The sequence below is a fragment of the Ooceraea biroi genome, chromosome 3 (genome assembly GCF_003672135.1).
Source record: "Ooceraea biroi isolate clonal line C1 chromosome 3, Obir_v5.4, whole genome shotgun sequence".
Lineage (NCBI taxonomy): Eukaryota > Metazoa > Arthropoda > Insecta > Hymenoptera > Formicidae > Ooceraea > Ooceraea biroi.
Genome location: NC_039508.1, coordinates 432,758 through 451,936, shown reverse-complemented (window position 1 = coordinate 451,936; position 19,179 = coordinate 432,758). Strand labels below are relative to the sequence as shown.

At 44.8% G+C, this 19,179-nt stretch overlaps 3 protein-coding genes and 1 long non-coding RNA gene across 4 annotated transcripts in view; 1 reads left to right on the top strand and 3 right to left on the bottom strand.

The window, feature by feature from the left end:
• LOC105277436 (E3 ubiquitin-protein ligase MYLIP) overlaps positions 1 to 13,678 on the bottom strand; it is a 146,619-nt gene extending 132,941 nt beyond the window's left edge. Inside the window, exon 1 of the mRNA XM_011335788.3 lies at positions 13,220 to 13,678. Within this exon, the coding sequence (XP_011334090.1) occupies positions 13,220 to 13,306 (87 nt within the window). The 5' untranslated portion in view covers positions 13,307 to 13,678. The remainder of the gene's footprint in view (positions 1 to 13,219) is intronic.
• Positions 13,679 to 13,955: 277 nt separating this feature from the next.
• On the top strand, positions 13,956 to 14,659 carry LOC105277433. Its single transcript, XR_893614.3, has 2 exons — positions 13,956 to 14,108; positions 14,219 to 14,659. It is a non-coding gene; the product is annotated as an uncharacterized LOC105277433 (long non-coding RNA).
• On the bottom strand, positions 14,402 to 16,370 carry LOC105277432 (V-type proton ATPase subunit G). The gene is made up of 4 exons (XM_011335787.3): positions 16,216 to 16,370; positions 15,517 to 15,617; positions 15,338 to 15,436; positions 14,402 to 15,246 (listed from the first exon to the last, which is right to left on the bottom strand). The coding sequence occupies exons 1-4, from the start codon at positions 16,295 to 16,297 to the stop codon at positions 15,172 to 15,174; spliced, it is 357 nt and encodes a 118-aa protein (XP_011334089.1). The 5' UTR covers positions 16,298 to 16,370; the 3' UTR covers positions 14,402 to 15,171.
• Positions 16,371 to 16,818: 448 nt separating this feature from the next.
• Positions 16,819 to 19,133, bottom strand: LOC105277437 (protein LTV1 homolog). Its single transcript, XM_011335789.3, has 7 exons — positions 18,982 to 19,133; positions 18,332 to 18,887; positions 18,030 to 18,256; positions 17,817 to 17,945; positions 17,562 to 17,750; positions 17,211 to 17,450; positions 16,819 to 17,143 (listed from the first exon to the last, which is right to left on the bottom strand). Exons 1-7 carry the CDS (start codon positions 18,982 to 18,984, stop codon positions 17,030 to 17,032), a joined length of 1,458 nt encoding a protein of 485 aa, XP_011334091.1. The 5' UTR covers positions 18,985 to 19,133; the 3' UTR covers positions 16,819 to 17,029.
• Positions 19,134 to 19,179: the final 46 nt, after the last annotated feature.

Sequence of the window (19,179 nt, the reverse complement as noted above, 5' to 3'; positions counted from 1 at the left end):
CCGCGACGCTGGTCCCGCGCGCGCGATAATATCTATCGATCAATCTATCTATCTATCTCGCGGCAACTCGTGCGTGACGGGACAACGGGGGTTGTTGAGTCGTGATCGGGGGCGAGAGGCAGGTCACGGAAAACACGGGGGAGGAACGAGGACGGCAGAGTGATGGCTTTCCCATGCGCGTGGTGGGGCAAAGTGGCCGGACGGAGCACGAAATGGACTTTGGAAAACGGGAGATGGCCGCCGCCAGGGTTGATGTGCGAGATGGGAAAAGGCGGAGGTGCACACCGGTCCGGCAATTTCCCGATGTAATAACAGGCCCTTGTTCGCAAAACACGCGGCCGAGCCCGAGATATTGCTTCATTCAGCTCCGCGGCGAACAGAGCGCGGAGTGAGTTGCAAAGAGGCTTTGTTGCTCTTGCTCGCTCGCTTCTTTATCCACCTCGTCATCCGAGTGAGCGAGGCAGGAGAACGGAGAGCGGGAATATCATCCTGTTTAACCCCGGCGGATAATAGACGGAAACGGACAGGAACTAGCAGCAGCCGTTGCTATCTGGTATACCCGGGGATATACATCGAAACGTATGTATCCATACCGTGTATCCTGTTTTTCGCGGATTATTGGCAACGACTGGTTCTCGCGTGTGAGATACCAGTTCTTTCGTAGGAATACCGTGCAGAATCGATAAGGTAAATACTACAGCGATCTCGCGTAAAAAGATGACTGCATCTCGCCCGTGTGTTACTCGCGCAGTGCAACGCGAGTGTGTAGGAACAGCGGAGGTACCGTATCTCGTAAATCACACGTGCAATATTAAACGGGTAAGCTTGAAGATACGTTTATCCATTACGACGACGTTGCGCGATTAAGTTAAGCATCGCGAGTTCGCCAGCCTAATTGCTTCGTTTCACGCGCAAGTCGTCCCCTCGAAAGAAGAGCATCGTCTGCATTTATCGCGCGGCGCGGATCCGCCGCGGAAAGCAATAAAGCGACGCGGAAATGAAGATATCGGGTATAATAAAAGGATCCATGGGGACGGAACGGGAGGGAAGAGGACGCAGAGCGCGGCTCGTTATTTAATAAGGTCGGCGAAAATGAGAATCTGATTGTCCACCCGGGGAGCGCGTAATTGCAGCTGATAAAAAAATGCAGTGAAACGCTTCACGAAAGCTGCTCGCGATGATGAAGCCGCGCATCCCTTTTTACTCCTTCGCAGATACAACGTATCATCGGTCGACTTCCTCGTTTACATTTTTAACGCGTATGAATGTCGCGTCGCAACGCGAACGTCTAAAAAGTTGATGCCTTGGGCCTGGAACAACGGATTGTTCGAAGCCAAGACTCCGGAAAATTTCCAACTGCAAAGTGGAATCAAATTAACGTACCGTTTCGATGAAACGCGAGATGAGCACTAGCCGAGCGATGATATTTTTGTTTATTCAATGCAAGCGCCAGCTACGACGGAAATGCAACGACGTTGTTGCATTTCCGTCTCGCTAATTTTTCTCTTTAATGCGGAATGGAAGTCATCCCCGTTTTTACCCGCGCGATATTATTCGAGCCGTTACGCTGTTTAGTATGGGGAAACTATGCACGTTATTCATCTGTAATTCATCACACACAACTCCGTCGCCGCAAAGCCTATTCAAGGTGGATTGAGAGGAAAATGGAAAATCATCGGGACAGTGGTATCTCGCCGCGGGAATCTGCAAATGGAAAGAACCAGCCCCTCGTACCGCTTTCAATTTCAAATTTCGAACGGGATATCGGGCAAAGAGGGACGTGATGAGTTTTCGGCGGCGCGTATTTGCGGGCATATTTTTTTCGGGTGGAATCCCGGACGAAGGGAGAGTAAATGGGGTGAGGCTGAAAAGGACGAAGGACTATGACGGGAACAAATCCCGCGGGACCGCAACGACTGTGAAACAATCGATGAGATAGTTCCGAGGTGCGGATATACGCGCGCGTGCACGATCGTGGTTAAAAGTTTTAAAACATACGAAGGAAATGTTTGAAAGGGTGGCGGGCGTCTCGATGATGAACGGTGCCAGATCGAGCACCTCTACCGACGACAACATCGACGACGACAAAGAAAAGGAGAACGATGATGATGAAGAGGAGGAAAACGACGACGAGAACGTCGAACGTGATCCTTCGTTTTTCCGCTTTCCCGTCTTTCCACCGTGCCGATTACCTTTGACACTCGGTCGCGCGTAAACACGTTCTCGTAAAGCAGACGGCGTCTTAATTTCTTTACGACTGCAAATTGCCGCCACGGTCCAATTATACAGACGGCGGACTTTAACGATGTTATAGCGACCGGGAGCTGCTCTATGAATGCACGATGAATGGACGGAGATGTGCGAGACGCGGCGCGAACGAGACACATCGACGTTCCTTATTCCGTCTTGATAGAATCGTAATCTTCTTTTATACCAATGAGTCAACGAAATTTTTACGTGCTACCGTGAACGTATTCTCATATTTTCACGAAATCCGTCCGAAAAAGATACGGGAATATAAACATAAAAATAAAACTGAAGACTGCAAAAGCCTTATCCGACCCAGTTTCGTGAGAATTTCGTGCGAACACATCTCCGATCTCATTTAGAATTCACTTCGCGAATTCCCCGCCACCGCTACGCGGATATACGTATGCAGCAACGAGCTCTAACCCATGTAACATAATTGCGTACGCGCTGAGTCGCGGAGAACGAGGGGTTAAAGAAAAATCGTCGTGAAGTTACCGGGGACTTGCCAGGAGCCGGCGCAAAGTTCTTAATTAATCCTATTAATTAGATACATCGTCGCAACACCTGACGACACCCGGGACCCGACGAAAACTCGCGCGTTGCATGCACTTGTCGCGTGTTCAAGGATTATGAAGGCGCAGCCATCAGGGATAAGGGCAATCTCATCGGGCTCATCATATCGGGATCATTCTTGGTGGATCGTTCAAAAAAAAAAAAGAAAAGCGAATCGCACGCGGCATTCTCGTGAAACGATTATCTTAAATGACGAAAAGATGACGCCGTTTTGCGCTATCGATCATACTCGTAAATATGAAACTTTGAAAGCGAGACGTGTAAATAATGTATCGTGTGGCGCGTCGTAAAGATTAATTTTGCATTATGTGCGGTGCAGTTTAACGGATAATTTCAGAGATTAATATTGTGTACGGGGAAACTATATAAATTGCATAAATTTGCTAGAAATTTACATAAGGGTGTATCCATGTAATTCTACTTGAGAATTTAACGAGATGACGTGTGAACGCGGAGCGAACCTTCGCGAAAATTTCGGAAAATACGCGTGAATACCAACACTGAAGGTTTACACGCTGATGAAACGATTAAAAACTATGCGCGATAACGGACATTGCACTCAATCCTCAGGGAGTTACCAGCCACTTACATTACACATTCAACTAATTTCCTTGGAGACAATTCCTTTAATATTCACTTAGATCGTAAAACTTTCAAGATCCGGAGAAAGAGGTATATAGTGTATTCAAAAAGTAATTACAGAACATCTCGAAGGAGACCGCCGTTAGACGATTTCATTATTTCTCGCGACTAATTGTGCAATAATTAATTTGGAAAATATAATTTGTCCGTCCTGACAATCTTTTCGCATTTTGTATGATATATATGTATATTTTTTGAAATTTCTCTATTATACTTTTTATCGACAAATAAAAATTAAAAAGTTCTAGTTCGGACAAAATAACTTCTAAAAGTCAAGTTAATGAAATCCTTGACGTATTTATTCAGGAATTTTGGAGAAAGAAGAAAAATGATTTTTATAAGAATTCTTTCCGTATCTTGAAAACATGTTTTCATATTCTTGAAATTGCGCAAAACATTCATTACAAGATCATCTTCAATGCCAAAAAATTTGTTTTATCTTTCACCTTCGATGGTATCGCCATGTTCAGCTATAGTATGCAAAACTCTAAATCTAAGTCATTGGCGAAAAATAAAGGCGAAAAATCGTAGAAAACGCGATTTCTTCGCTTCTTGTTAGCCAACTGGTCGCGTACGGTAAAAGCAAGGCGGGAAATCGCGTCGTCACGAAGACGGAGAGGGACCGCCGGAAGCGCATTCAGCAACGGAAGGATTTCCGCGGAACGCAATTAAGTGGCGTAATGAGATTCCTACGACACCGACGGCGCTGGCGGCGGTTCGGCGCTCAGCGTCTTTTCAACGCGCGCGCGGAAACGGCGCGACGGGAACGGCGGCGACGGTGACAGTGGTGGGTACCACGTGAAATTCGGAAATGGCTCAAGTTAAATGAACATTCCCGCCAGGCGCGGGAAGAAGATCGGATGTCGCCCGTACGCCTAATTAAACTTCCGACCCCTTTTGGACTTTCGAAAGTGGCGCGGCTTCGTTAACGCTTCGGCGTGAGATAAGGGGAGGCACGCGAGCCGGATGAGGAAGCAGATACAGGCAGGGATTTATAATGACCGGTGACACACACTCACACACCTGCATGGATCAGCTCCCTGGTTATCAGGAGGAATGATAGTGTCACGCGAAGACATGCAACTAGGGAAAAGAAAGTTTCAGCGCATTCACGCAATCGAAAATCGAAGACCGTGTAGTGTTCCATGGAGATATTTTCCTAGGAGAGAAAGGTTGCTCTACATATACGTAAAACTATACATTTCTGTTTCGTGTTTCCTTTCAGTGAGCTTCACGAGAGAGCCCGATATTTAAAATAATATAACGTTCTTTATCCTGTCGACTTGTAATTCGCCGTGTGTTATATGCGAGGGGGAGTAACGAATCTGTCCCACGGGGCAAATATTCCTCGGTAGTCTCCCTTTAGCTAGCTCCATAATGTCGGCCCCTCCGGCATCAGACCGGTACAATTAAAATTTACGCAATTTAATCCGCGCCGCGCGGTCCCGCGTATGCACGTACGTGCACACGTGGCCGTCCAATCTCGTGGTTACATGCACTAGGGCGCCAGCACGTAGGTGAGCCTTATATAGAAACGGAAACGCAGCACTTAGGGCAAATATTAATGCAACCATTTGCATTTTAAACGAACTGCGTCCCGACACCGCCACTGCCACGGAGATTTTCGACCGTAAGGAATCGCCGAGTGGAAGGACGCGCGCAATGCGAGAGGAAGCGAGTGGAGGGCCATCGCGCTTTCCTCGGCTGCATTTGCATTTCCACGTTATTTCGCGAGATCAACTTCCATCTTTCGCCGGCGAGCACGCCGAATCGACGCCGGCAGGACGCGACGAGGGAGGATCCTCGTCGGCGATCCTTGTCGGAAGTTGTTGATCGTAAGACTTTTACTTCACGCCCGGCGCGCCGTAGAAACTGATTGCGAAAGTGCGATAAAGTTGGCGGGACGCGCGCAGGTCTCTCGCCGCCACGATAAAAAGGTAAATCGCGGACTTGACGGCGATCTTCCGGGAACGACGAGTTAATTGAATTTCAAATCCCCTTTTGAAGGGAAATTATATTGCACGCCCAGCGCGCACGCGCGCTTTTACCGAAGGGATAACTCGGTGCTTCGGAAAGTAGAACGACCAATGTTCCACTCTGCGGCGGGGAAATGGGACAAGCCGGTATCTACAGGGCTAATACGTGAGATTTATTTAGGACTTCTGTGTTTTTTTAATATCGAGGAACTTGATCGCGGATTAAGGTCCTCTATAAATCTTATCAAAGTTTACTGAAAATTAGCGGCGAGTCCAAGCTATTTACATGAGCGTAGTTCAGCTTAACGAAAAATCCTTTCAATTTTCAGGATTAATCGGATCCGCAAATATACCCGCGAGTCATCGCGCGGGAGTCAGTGCGCCGAATTAAACCAATTAAAATGCAAATTAGATTATACAATACAATCCCTGGTAAATGTTCCATATATTCAGATACGCGAAATACGTTTATATCTTCGCCAAGCATCGATAATCCATCAGTGATCGCAGGGGAATATAAATAAGGGGAATATAAATATAAATGAGTATTATTATTATTATTATCGTTTGCCAAGATACTCCGAGACGGATGTAACGCGAATCATCGTGTCGTGAAACGGTACTTTAGGCACGTTTCTTTGTTTAGACGACCTACTATTCGCGATACGATCGTTCCCCGAGTTTTACGCCCTTCGGAGAGATCCATAAACCGCGAAGAGAATCGTATCTGACATAACGGAGGCGTTATAACCCGCGTGTCTGCCAACGTTCCCGCAGATACGCGAGCACTGTAAAAAATTTAAGATTGTGGCCACGACGTGGAAAAACTTGATGCATGCGACTGTAAAAGCCAGAGGAATCCGTGGTGAAACTCGGTCCGCAATATCGCACGCAATTGGCATTGGTACCGCGCGCGTCTAGCGTCAAACGTGATGCCATGGTCTCGAGTTTTATTTATCTTACGAAGTTTCATGTCGCTTGTAATATTGTTCACGGTGTTTCGCGGATCTCGCGAGATTCATCGGAGATTCCAAGCGCTCCTACGATATTTGTCTAATCGCGCTGCGATCCCCACAAACTTTCGCGCGTCCACCCGACGCCGCGAATTTATTTGCGCGATCGAACGCACTTCCGGAACAGCCGTTTCGCCGATTTATCGGCCGACATAAAGACCGCACGGTTCCGGTGCATTCTCTCGTCGAACAGAAAAAGAGCGACGAATAGCAGATGCTTCCGGCTCACGATAGAAATCAGAATCGGCCAATCGCACCGATCGAACGGCGTCGTAAAATTTCATGTGCACCGACCACCGCGAGACGATTCTCTCGCGCATACGAGAGCAGTCTTCGATCGGCTGTCGTACATTTCCCGCCCCAACTTGCTAAAGTAATCTCGTATGGAGCTCGGAACCAAGTTAAGTTCTTAAGTCCTTCGCTTCGCGTATCCGACGATTCCGTCGGTCTTCTTTGGATAGAAAACCGCTGACTAAAAATTTGTGTACGCGCATTCGATGTACGATTTTTTTACTACGGGGTGACTCGGCGAAAGAAAGCGCGGTGGATGTACGGGATACACGTTACGCAGTGTCAGTGGCGGCCAAAAGCTTTGTATCTCTGCGGAGCTCAGCTGGTTTTTATCTCGAAAAGCAGAAACAAAACGCTTGGGAAAGTTCACAAGAGACGACTAAAACTCGAATCCGACCCACTCAGGCTGCTATCTGTCGGACCACCAGGGTTCTCTCTGAGTCAAGAGGGATTCCATAGGAAAGTAACACTGATAATAAGCAGAGCGGAAGCGAGCACACAGTCGTGATAAATGGCAGTTCCGCGAAAATAGTTCATTTGATTCTGAAACATATCAAGATCGGCTTTTAACTTTTTTATTGCTCAATCGAAGATTTATTTACGGGGGTGTCGATGCTCTTTTCAGGGCAACTGCGAAATACGAAACGGGATCAATAAAATCACACTATGCACAAGCATATATATCTGCATCAAAGATTACAGTAATAAACGCGAAATGGGATTGATTACTATTGATCCGTAACGCAGTAAACTCTTTTACATCAAAACATGTTTACGCGGTTATCAGTATAAGTTTGATATTTTGATGATCGATGGCACGATCGAAATCGTATTTATGATAAATAACACATTCCTAGATAACGTTATAAAAACTAGAGATTTATCTTAATAGAGATAAAGACTGAAAGCAGAGATTTATTCAGATAATGGCTTAATCATGCCGCAAACAACGTTCTCCATATGTTTCATAAATGTTCTTAATAATTGAGTGGACTGTATTTTCGCTCTAATGTTACAACATAAAATTCTAACGCAATCCTTATGACCAGCAAGAAAATAAAAGCCAGAAACGGCCTTTAATATTCCAGCAGGAGGTACGGATGCTTGGATTTCAAATATGAATGTATGCAAGTGCGCACGTGTATCCCTGCGCTCGGATATTCAAATCGCATGATATTGAATGCAGATTAGGCAGAAGATCATATTATTACAATTTGACGAGGTACTCTTGGGTATCACAACTGGTACAGCTAACTATACCAATTAATGCGTTCTCTCTTGTTATTGAGAACAGAATCCACGAGCATACTAATAAAAATGTAGAGATTTTACATATTGATCTTTAATTTATCTCGTTTAATTTCTTTTTTATGTTTTAATCTGTTTTCGATATCAAAGTCCAAGACAAGCTATAATCTGTTTATAATTTATAATTTTCAATATAAAATATTTAAAATATTAACATTCAAAAATTGTTGATGTAAAGTTGACCATATAAAAAGTTATATCAAAGGTAATACCTAAAGAAATCGTAACATATCTCCTTCATGATCACTGCAAGATACATTAATTAGTTATATTTAATATAACAATAATCAAGCCATTGAGAAATCGATGCCGGTATATTATTATGTATATATTATGTCGGTATATAATTATAAGTGTCAATTAGACTTTCACAAACTTCCTAAATCGCATTATTACATCCTGTATTATCTATAAACGGCCAATGAAAGCCATAAATGAACCAATTGAAAAGATAATTAGCCCGGATTAGTGAAGATACATTTGTCAAATGTAATCAACCGAAAGTAGGACATTCTATACACGCGACAGCAATTGCGATTGTAGCAAATCGAACGTAAGCGAATGCGGGAAAGCTTTATTAGAGAATGACAATGAGAAGAAGAGACAGAGAGGGACGAGGGAAGAGACCGATTCTGTGTCATACGTGAGAGACTAACGGGAGAGTTTAGACGTTCGCTCGCTCCTTTTACCGTTCATCTCGCATGACGCGGAACAGACCGGGAAATAGGCTCCTGGTAAACGCAAATTAGATCTCGAAAACGTCTGCCATGTGCGCGCGTCGATCGGATTGACTCCGCGAGGCACAAAGACGACAGCAAATTGAATTCCCGGATTGAATTCCGGCCAATTTCGACCTAATTTCCATAGCGATGCGACGCGCCGCGACGCGCCGCCGATAAGCCGATGGGAAAATTTCAAGCGCGCCGCTCGCGCAGGTTTCTTCTCCGAGTAAATACATGCTTTACATGTTTCGCGCGATGTGGGTATTTGCGATGAAAGCGATATAACGGAGCAGGGTATTGTCGGAATGGTCGATATCACGATAGCGAGGCTCCACATAGCGAGCTTCATAAAAGCCTTCTCCATACACATAAGATGCATGAATATGTACAACAGTCTATAAGAAATGCACGAATAAAATTGTACGAGCCTATTATGCGAGAGCAAGGAACACGATACCGCGCGAAAGCACAGATTTCCAGCCAGAAATAGAATTTCGAAACAGGAAGTAAGATCGGCACTCGAATTGTGAATTTCTTGCGGATGATATCGATGTAAATTTTTGTCATATACGTTTCCTTTGTGCGAACATATGCATCTTCGATGACGATAGATAAATGGATTCGCGCGCTTGCGAATTCCATTCCGCAGGCAACGTATTGAATCGCGTCGCGTCGGGGCTGCGATTTGCTGATCGCGCGCGAAAAATACGTACGCGGTAGAATCTCGCGAACCTAATAAACGCGACGCTCAGTGAAATTGTGACCCACTTAGGCGCACGCTGACCCACTTGGATGCATCGCATAATCACCGTGTGATCTCGCGCGGCGCGGGATTGATATTAGAGGTAAATACACAGCCGCCGGAAATCTGCCGTCACGATCCGCGCCGGATATACCTGCACACCGGCACGAGCAGCTTCACTTCACGAGATGCAACCTTCGAGCAAGATTACAAATCTCGGGAATTTCGGTGTTTCATCGTTCCATCGGCGCACGCGGTCGCGGTCCCATGCCATTTGCATAATGCGTGCAGTTACTCATATAAACAGGCCGAATAAACAGCGGCTTTCGCGGGTCAACAATTCGGTCGCTAATTCCCAATTGCCGGTCTGCCGAGCTGAGTAAACACAGTTGTCACGGTGATATCGCGATTCGATCCCCGGGAAAATCGGGGATTCACGTGAGCACGAGCTGCTGTACGTCGTGTGGTCGCACAAGATTCTCCGACCGGCAGAGAACGAGTGCATAAAGAAGGCGCGCGTGGTAGGAGGGCTCTCTGAGATTTATTTTCGGTTCATCCCGACCTTCGGAGTTATTTTCGACGCGAGTGATAACCGGTTCCTCTACAAGCGATGCGTGCGCTAACGCGAGCAAGAGTGGCCGCCGGGTCACGAATACGATGGCCATTGAAATGCATAGTGCAGCAAAACGCGTAAGCTAGACTGATGTCATCGTGAAAATTATATTATATAATGTTGTTGTATCAATGCAGTATTAATTTTCCATCAACGCGGGAACGATTAAATACGAACGTCAATAAGTTATGAATGAAGTATTTATAATGTTAGATATTAAGAGTTATGACTTGATCAACGGTCACATTTTTACAAATAAGTATATCGATAAACAATTAAAAATAAAATCAAATGATTGAAATAATTTCCTGTTTCTATGCCAGTCATGTAATTCTTTTGTCGATAATAATTTACAAGTGTCAACTGTTTGAAAAATACCTGAGAGTGTTCAATATGTTTTAGAATCGTATCTTAAAAAGAGACGAAAATCGATTCTCGGAGAAAAGTCCCGGAGACGCGATCAGGATGACCCTGGGTCGGAAATAAATTGAATACGATCGTGTTCCGATAGCAACCCTCCGTTAGCATCCCTTTCTCTCGCTGTGAGCACGCCGCAGCTTATACGAATGACAATGTGGAGAGTCGACCGAAGCATAAGGAGCGTGTAATGGAAACCAAATGAGTTGCACCCCCGGGCGGCGCTCCTACCGATGCACGAAGGAAAAGATATTTCTATGAAAATTCTGTTAAAAGATGTTTTCAAGCGAAGGCCATGCTAACGGCACTTGTACATATAATTCCGCGCATGAATATATCATAGAAATAAATTTTCACACTTGCTCTATTTGATGAATCTCGAATTTGATGAAACGTGATCAGACTGTTAATCAAGATTCATTAACATAATTCTACTATTTCAAGATTCTATTTTTCTACATCTGCATCATTTTAAGATTCTAATATCTTAAATTACTGCATATACAAGTTCCTGGTTAGAGCAGCTTACTCATCAAATGTGCCCTTTGATGGAAAATATGAAAGACTTTCGCGAAGACTTTGCCTGAAGAGACAGTGTAGACTTACAAAAACAGATTTTTCAAAGCGCTTTCTCTTAAAGAGATTTCTTCAAAATTTTTTTCAAAAAGAATCTTGTAATGACACTGTGAAACTGAAATTTTAGGTCACTTGGACGTGTGCGGCATCTGTTGCGCACGTGAGAGCTATGGCACAGGCCAAAGGTGTGTACGTAACTTATGTGCGAAGCACATTAAAACTTACGTACAAAACGGGACATCTTAATACAAGATCTCTTACGCGATTGTCTCACGTTTACATTAAATTATAATTAAACTGACATTTAATTATAACTCGAGACTGGTACGTCAGATATTAAAATAAAAAACGAATCGACATTTTAAATGAGATTTATCATATTCTCATCTCGAACATAAAAACCTTTACACGTGCTATTATATTATTTAATGCCCGAATCAATATGAGCACATTAAAATATTACATATTTATAAGATAACGTATGTGTTTATTCATGTTCATAAAAGAGTGACAAAGCAGCAAGAGAGTGAGAAACTTTTAACAAATTTATCGATACAGATCTTGGCAAACAGAAAGAGCCGATAAATCCATCTGCGATCGACCTTTGAACAACTGCGTTCGGATAAGAATATGAGACAAGCCAACGTCCAACGCGTTCCAATTGTGCTCTCGATGGTTAAGATTTTTCGAAATCTTCCTGGAACCAGCTTGAATCCAGTGTAACGCTATTGATATACCAGCCTCTACGTTACAGAACGTAGTTACCAAAAGTTATCCAACTTTCCAAATTAACGTAAAAACGGCCGAATCTACGGTACGTTACTTTGCGTGAAGTCGCGTTTTAGACAGTAACGTAGGAAGGGAAGGAGAGAGAAAGGAAAGGCGAAGCTGTGAAAAAGGAGAACTGCGAATCTCGCGAGCAGCGAGAATCCCAAGTTCCTCGTTGCCAAAACCGAGAACGCCCGCGGCGTCAAAGGTAAACTTCGCGCGAAACTTTCCTTCTTAGATCGTTACTCGACGTCAATCCGAATCGCCGTAAAGATCGATTCAACGATATCGATCTGATCTGGGCGCGAATTCGTATAGAAATCGAGTGAGGAAAAGATGCAATTAACGAGCGCGCGCGATTTCACGCTCGTCAGGAGCGACGGGTCATTATGTAAAATCCGAAGCACCGTAATCCACACGTCGTTCTCTGCGAGCGAACGGTAGTACTCGCGGGAGAATCGCGCGGCAAATGGGGCCCCCTTCTCGTGGATTGGAAGCGCGCAGAATTGCGACGTGGAAAACGCGAATCGCCATTATGCCGGTCGTTATGCGCTTTCGCGCAAAATCGCCGAGTCTTGCTGCTGCATCGCGTGTTGCACAACACCGTGGATGCACTCCCTTCGGGTTGCAGCGCGCCGGGATTGTCCCGACTTGAATCACGCCTGGAAGTTCTCCAGGCGAGGAGTTTGCACGATGAATCATCCGGGCTCGCACCGACAAGCACGGAGAAATAGTTTAACTTTATGCACAGGCTACTTGAATGGATTTTAGCTAATCGCGCTTTGAGAACGCTGTGGAAAATATACGCGGTACGATTCTCCTTTTCCTCCTCCTCGAAAAAAAAGGCCGTAATTATGATCCGGATTTTTTCCAACAGCCAAAGATATATAAAAAATAAAAGTTCCAGCTAAATTAATGGCATTATGACATGTTTATCGACGTGCGATCTAACGTTCGAGCCCGAGGCCTTGTACACGATCAATTTCAATTGGAAAAAGCATCTGCCTGAAATTAAATATTCCCTCGCAGCAATGTCACGCACATTTCTGATCTGATTGATGCACAATACTTGTTTGCGCCGAGATAAATAATTCATAATTGTTTTCAGCGGCAAACTGATTCGCTCGACGTAACATCACGAGCGTAAGACTGTACGATGTGGAAATGTGGGAGGAACGCGACGATAACTATCGTTCTGTATCACGCACGAAACGCGTGTTTTCGATGGCCTTATTCAGGTGTTTACATTATTGCCACGTTTAACGTTGTGTCGCGGGTTCCGATAAATTACGCACGTTGTCAACAAGAATAACGGCATGCACACTCACCTTTTCGAGACACTCCTGGCCGATCGCCTTCGGGTCGACCTGCACCTCGAGGATGACGGAATTGGCTTGACTGACGAGGCACCACATCTTCGCGCTCGTTGTTCCCGCGACGACCTCGAATCCACCTCACCGAAAACCCTCGCTGTTGTTCAGCAGCTCCTCGTCACGACGGGAACGGGGAACGGGAGAACCAACACTTTCAATCGCACGTTTACAACGACGATGACAACGGCGACCGTGACGACGACAACAATAACGCTGACGACGACAACGACGACGACGATCTCTCCACCGAGTACGCGGCTGGTCGGCGACCGGTCGTGGCCGGTAGTGCGTTCTTTGTCATAACAAACTTCAAAAGCGACGTACGTGCACAGCTGTCACTGCGACGGACCTGTGCGCGACTGCACACGACGTCGGCAACGTGCTCGTTCTCGTATCGGGGACCGTACACGACTCGTCGGCTTCCATTTCTCGGCGCGGAATGGCACACGCACTGACACCGCACTTCGCCGCCGCGGCTTGGTTCGCGAAATCGAATCGCTTTCCGGCCGCTCTATCGAGTGGCGCTAGCGACGCGACTCTCTACAACGTCAGACGGGACTCACGGATGCTCGCACACACGCGAACGGAACGCGCACCGTCACTCACGAACGCAACGCGCCGAATGAGGGGAAGGTTAGGTGCGCGCACCGCACAGCTGATTGCCCCCACCGCCGACCGCTGCAGCGCGCATGCACGCACATGCCAGTGACGTATCAACTTCATGTCGGGTAATAGTATTGTAGGAAAAGCGCGAGAGTCCTGAATCTTTTGATGATACTATAAAACGTGTGATGCCGGATCACATGACTTGATGATCATTGATCTGAATCGAATTGGAAATTACGTAAGTCATGAAAAATCAACGAAGCTCAGTCAATATTGCTGATCGCGTTCAGTTAGCTTGTTTTTCAATGTCTTGTATATTCCTTTAAAAATTAATCGTTTCATTGACAGTTCCATATTATTGTCGAAAGGAATAATCGCGCGAACGACATTAATCAATTGCGTGACACTTATACAATCGAATAGAAAGATGTATCAACGCAGTGAATCCCCTTACATACATATAGCTAATAAAAAAGTTCTATTTAATAAAAGATGAAGTGGAGAATATTGGCAGAGTGAAAACAACGTTTTGGGTTTTGTCCTCTTCTTTTCCTTTATATTTTCGACACTAATATCGTACAGACAACCAACCAGCTTACAGAGACGGGATATAGATATGTGAAGCTATCCACTTCGTAATATCAACAGGCTTTAAAAGATAAAGGAGCGAGAAAATTAAAATGTTGCTACATCGTCGCGTGGTTCACCGTCGACTGGGAGCTTGTCCGTGAACCGCGAGAGGCTGTAGGAGAGAATCTCGTTACGTTTCGCGTCCTCGATGCGACAGAATCATGGAATGACATCTAATGACATACATTTAACGACATAAAATTCGTTACCACCACCCTAGATAGCCTTCGGCGCTAGCCGTATCTAAATCTTAACAACCGTGCGTACGTACGTCGTCCCGATGCGCCTAGGCCTTGGCGCACCGGACCGACCTGGTACTCCGTTTTAGTGTATTACTCCTTGTGCACGATGCAACTACATTACAGCAATTCTCAAACTGCCCGAATACGTGCCGGTGAAAAGCTCAGCGATAATAACAGTACGGTTACATTTATTGTCGTGTAGCAACTGCGGGGGAAAGAAAGATTCTAGCAATGTTAGTTTGAGTATCGCTGCCTACACAGTTACATTGTGTACAGTTCCTTCAATAAAACATAACATGTTACATGATATAACAGCGATAAATACATATTAAGAGATACAATACAAGTGAACGGTAATATCCAATGTACATTTATAGCGTAAGATGTACCATATTTATAGATAGCTGTTAGACGCAATTCTTGTGATCCTTAGACCTCAATGCGGTAATTGCCGTGCAGTTCCGGCTTGATATCGTACACCAAGTCCAGGATTTTAAGCATGACCTATGTTGCACAGAGAGAGTAAGGATTGCAATTTCTCACTGACGTTTTGTCTTTGACGTTCTATCAATTAAATTCCTAGCATGGTACTCACTGTACTTTTGTGCACAGAAACGGCCTGATTCATGTCTTCTATCTTGAGTCGCGTGTCCGCCTCGATACGCGCAGCTACGTCCTCCTTGGAACCCATATGCTGCAGCAGCGCAAGTGCGATGATTATTAAGTATCGAGATCAGGTGGAATGTGAACATGAAGAAAGGGAAATCATTTTACCTTGGCCTCAAATTCGCGGAATTGCCTTTCTCGCTCCTGTCGATACTTCTCGATCTCATCCTGAGCTTCCTCCTTGGCCTGTTTTAGACGACGTGCTTTACCTACGAACGTGTTAGATCATGATACGACATGTTTCCAAGAGTCTGTCAAAAAGCTTCATGTTATAAAATATTACATCTCGACTTAGCTCTTTCATCTTAATTCTCAATCTTAACGTTATTTCTTTAAATTGGCACATTCAATTGCAGCAGTTCTGTCAAACTTTGAGCATGTAACAGACATATATAATGAATCCTTCAAAGGGAAACGAAGGGGAATTCGAGCTCCACCGAGCAAAGCTGTCAGCAGTCAATAAACTATACAAATTCACGGAAAACTTGCTGAGCGCGATCGCGAATCACGGGAAACAGTGGACGCGCAGGTTAGCCAAGACTGTCCCTCGTCCGAACCAACGTAACCTCGCGTGTCAACGGGTGCTGCAGTTAAAACTCAATCTCGCAGCTCGCGACAAGGCAGATCCGAGAGTAGTATCGAGAATTCGTCGTACGCGTCGTTCTCAGAAGCAGAGAAAGAGCAGCATCGTCGCGGCAACCCGCAGTCGGTGGCCCGGGATCGCGTGACAGCGAGAACGGCCGCGCCGCGGATATTCCCTCGCGCGAGTATTTTCGGCGCGTTCTCGCGCACGACGGGCGCACTCACGTTTCCTGGCGTCCGAGACCTTCTCCGCAGCGCGCTTCTCAGCGGCCAGAAGCTGCTGGATACCCTGCGTCTGGCTGGCCATCTTTGCGACGAGCGAGTAGAGAACGGCGAGCTATCACGAATCGATCATATGACTTGGGAGCTTCCGCCCTCTGCCCCGCCTTTAGCGCACGGCGCTCCGCGTCCCGTGCTCGCTCACGTGGTCGTTCCGCGCCGCGGCTGCTCCCAGGATCTCATCGACGCTCGGTTCACCCGGACGATTCCCCGGAATATCGAATAACACAAAAATAATCGAATGCGCGAGCGAATTTCGTCAGGCCGTCAGATTCCTGCGGTTGATAAGAAAATGTTTTCGTGACGCGCGATTCTCGGCTAATTTCGAACTTGTCGCGTGACTGCGGAATCGCGATTCCGCGGAATCCCATTGGCGAATGGCTGGCGATTCGATAGATTGAGTGAAACTTTGAATGCGATATGTGCGGCGTTGATTCTTTTTAGTTCTTTTTTTCTTTATTCTTCAGTTTTTGGATTGATTTGATGTAATTGGAAAGATTTAATTGAGACTGAAAGCGATACGTAAGGGACATAATTGTGCTTTACAAATTACGTACACATATTTTTAATATATAGAAAAATCATGATTTAGTAAGATCGTTTGTACAATATAGATATACTTAACTTATATTTTTATATATTTGCAAGTAATGCTCTTAACGACACAACAATGCGTACTTTTTTTTATACACAGAATTGAAGAATTTGCATCTAAAAATGCATTTCTTGATTAGAAACTTTATTGTTTCCACGGAAGAATTTAAAGTATACGATTTCCTTGAATATTTTGCCTATTGTTTAATCTAATCTTCTCTTGGCGCTTCTTCTCTTCCTTAAACGCCTCGGTGTTTGCCTTCCGTTCTATCCTCCTTTCCTAAAATTGCAGAAATTATTTAATACGTAAAACTCTGGGTTCTCGAATATGTAATAAAACTGCATACTTTTCTGTAATCTTTGAGTAATTGTTTCCTTTCTCTTCTCTCCTCAGGAGTTTCTCCTTTAGGCCTTATGCTTAAAATACTTAAAGTAGATTTCCTGCTTTCTGCTACCGATTGTGCACCCTTTGAAGCATTATTCTCCGAGTCAAATTGCGCTAACGCTGCAGCCGTTAATTTTCCAGTGTTGCCTAACACATGTTTTGGAATACCGGTTTTCCGATCAATTTCGATCTTCTTCGGTTGCTGTTAAACAAGAAAAATTAACGTATTAATTGAATAAAAGTATTATTATTAAATTTTATGTATATTACGTTAATGAGTAAATAATACTCATAAGATTAATCAATATTTTACCTTGGGAGGCTCTGAGATTAATTTAGGATGGTTGTAAATGTTGCTGTACGTGCTAAGAATACTCTCACAATCCCATTTGTCTCTCTCACGAGCATCGACAACGAGCTTTTCTAAATCGTCTTCGCTTTCCGAACAGTCCTTCTCCACAATTTTCATTCGGTCTTTCATGAGTTCCGTAATATTATCCGTCTGCAAGTAATAAAGATACAAAAAAATAATACACCTTTTAATTGCACTTTGGCTCGTTACACTTACGTCCTCCGTCTGCTTTTTCTCAAATTCCTTAGCGTATTGTAAGAGAATATCCGAGTCGTGTGCGACGTATCCTTCTATCTCATCGCAGTCTAAAGCACCGATTTCATTCTCGTCATACGCAGCGTACATCTGCGCGATTGCAATAATAAGGAAAACTGATTAGTGGATCCGGATAATGACGTTGTCACCGTCTTGAAAAATAGAGCTGTAAACCTTCTCAAATTTATCGTCCAGCAGTGCGAGCTGCTGGTTCCTTCTCATCACGCTGCTGCTCATGGAATACTCCGTGAATCGCGATTTCGTTTCTTCATCTTTGAACGTGTACTGAGGTCCGTTTAAGCTGCCCACTTCGTCCGCCTCTTCGTCAGATAAAGCCATGTGGCCGTCAGAGGAAGTGTCTGATCCGTCATATTCATTGCCCGATTCGTTCAATTCATATTCTGGAGAATGGAAAGTCATGCAGTTCAGATTGAATGTAAAATGTTGCTCGCACATAATCGTAATAAAAAGTTTACCGTATTCCCTGTCGGAGCCGTCGCTCTCATCACCTTCCACATTGGCTAGTTCCATGAAATTGTCTTCCAACTGATTTTCAGGATCATCGTAGTCAAAATCCTCGTCCATTGCGGCGACCAGATCTGGATCAAGATCCAATTGTGGCCCGGTGACTGGTGCAGCTTTATTCAGCATACCGACTTTCTCCTCGACGTTTGAAGCGAACACCGAGGATGGCAGGCTGATCTTCGTCTCCTTGTCATCCTTGTCGCGCTTGGAGTTTGTGTTCTCGACACGTTGCCACTCGACCGATAGTGTATTAACGTCTCTGAGATGTTGCAGGTAGTCGTAATCGTCGTCGAAGTAGATGCCATATTTTTGCTGCTCTTCTTTACGCTTCGCGTTATCGGGCGCTGTCTTCTTCTCAATTTTAGTTGCCTGAGTATCGGCAGCTGGCACGAGCACTCTCTGCGGCGCCGTTTCGTCCGCCACTAATGGATCTTTTTGCGAACGGTGAACCAAATGAAAGGTGACGGAATTCTTTTTGTCGATGAACTTTCTCGTTTTTCCCTTCGGCTAAAATTGTATTGTGTTATTATGCATTATGTTGTTTCTCCTAACCTATGAGTGTTCAGTAAATTCACGAATTTCCTACGCACTTTTGACTTACCATTTTGACTTATTTATTTGTTACTGCTGGAACTAATTGTACGTAGAGAATTTAATATCGCGCAATGACAGTAATTGTAAGTAACTCGCGTATCTTTATATTCAAGAATCACGTATACACATGATACCTCACATGTTGCAACTCAGACGGATGTATAGAACTATAGAGTTTCCGGTTTCAGAGTGGCAGCACTGTTTC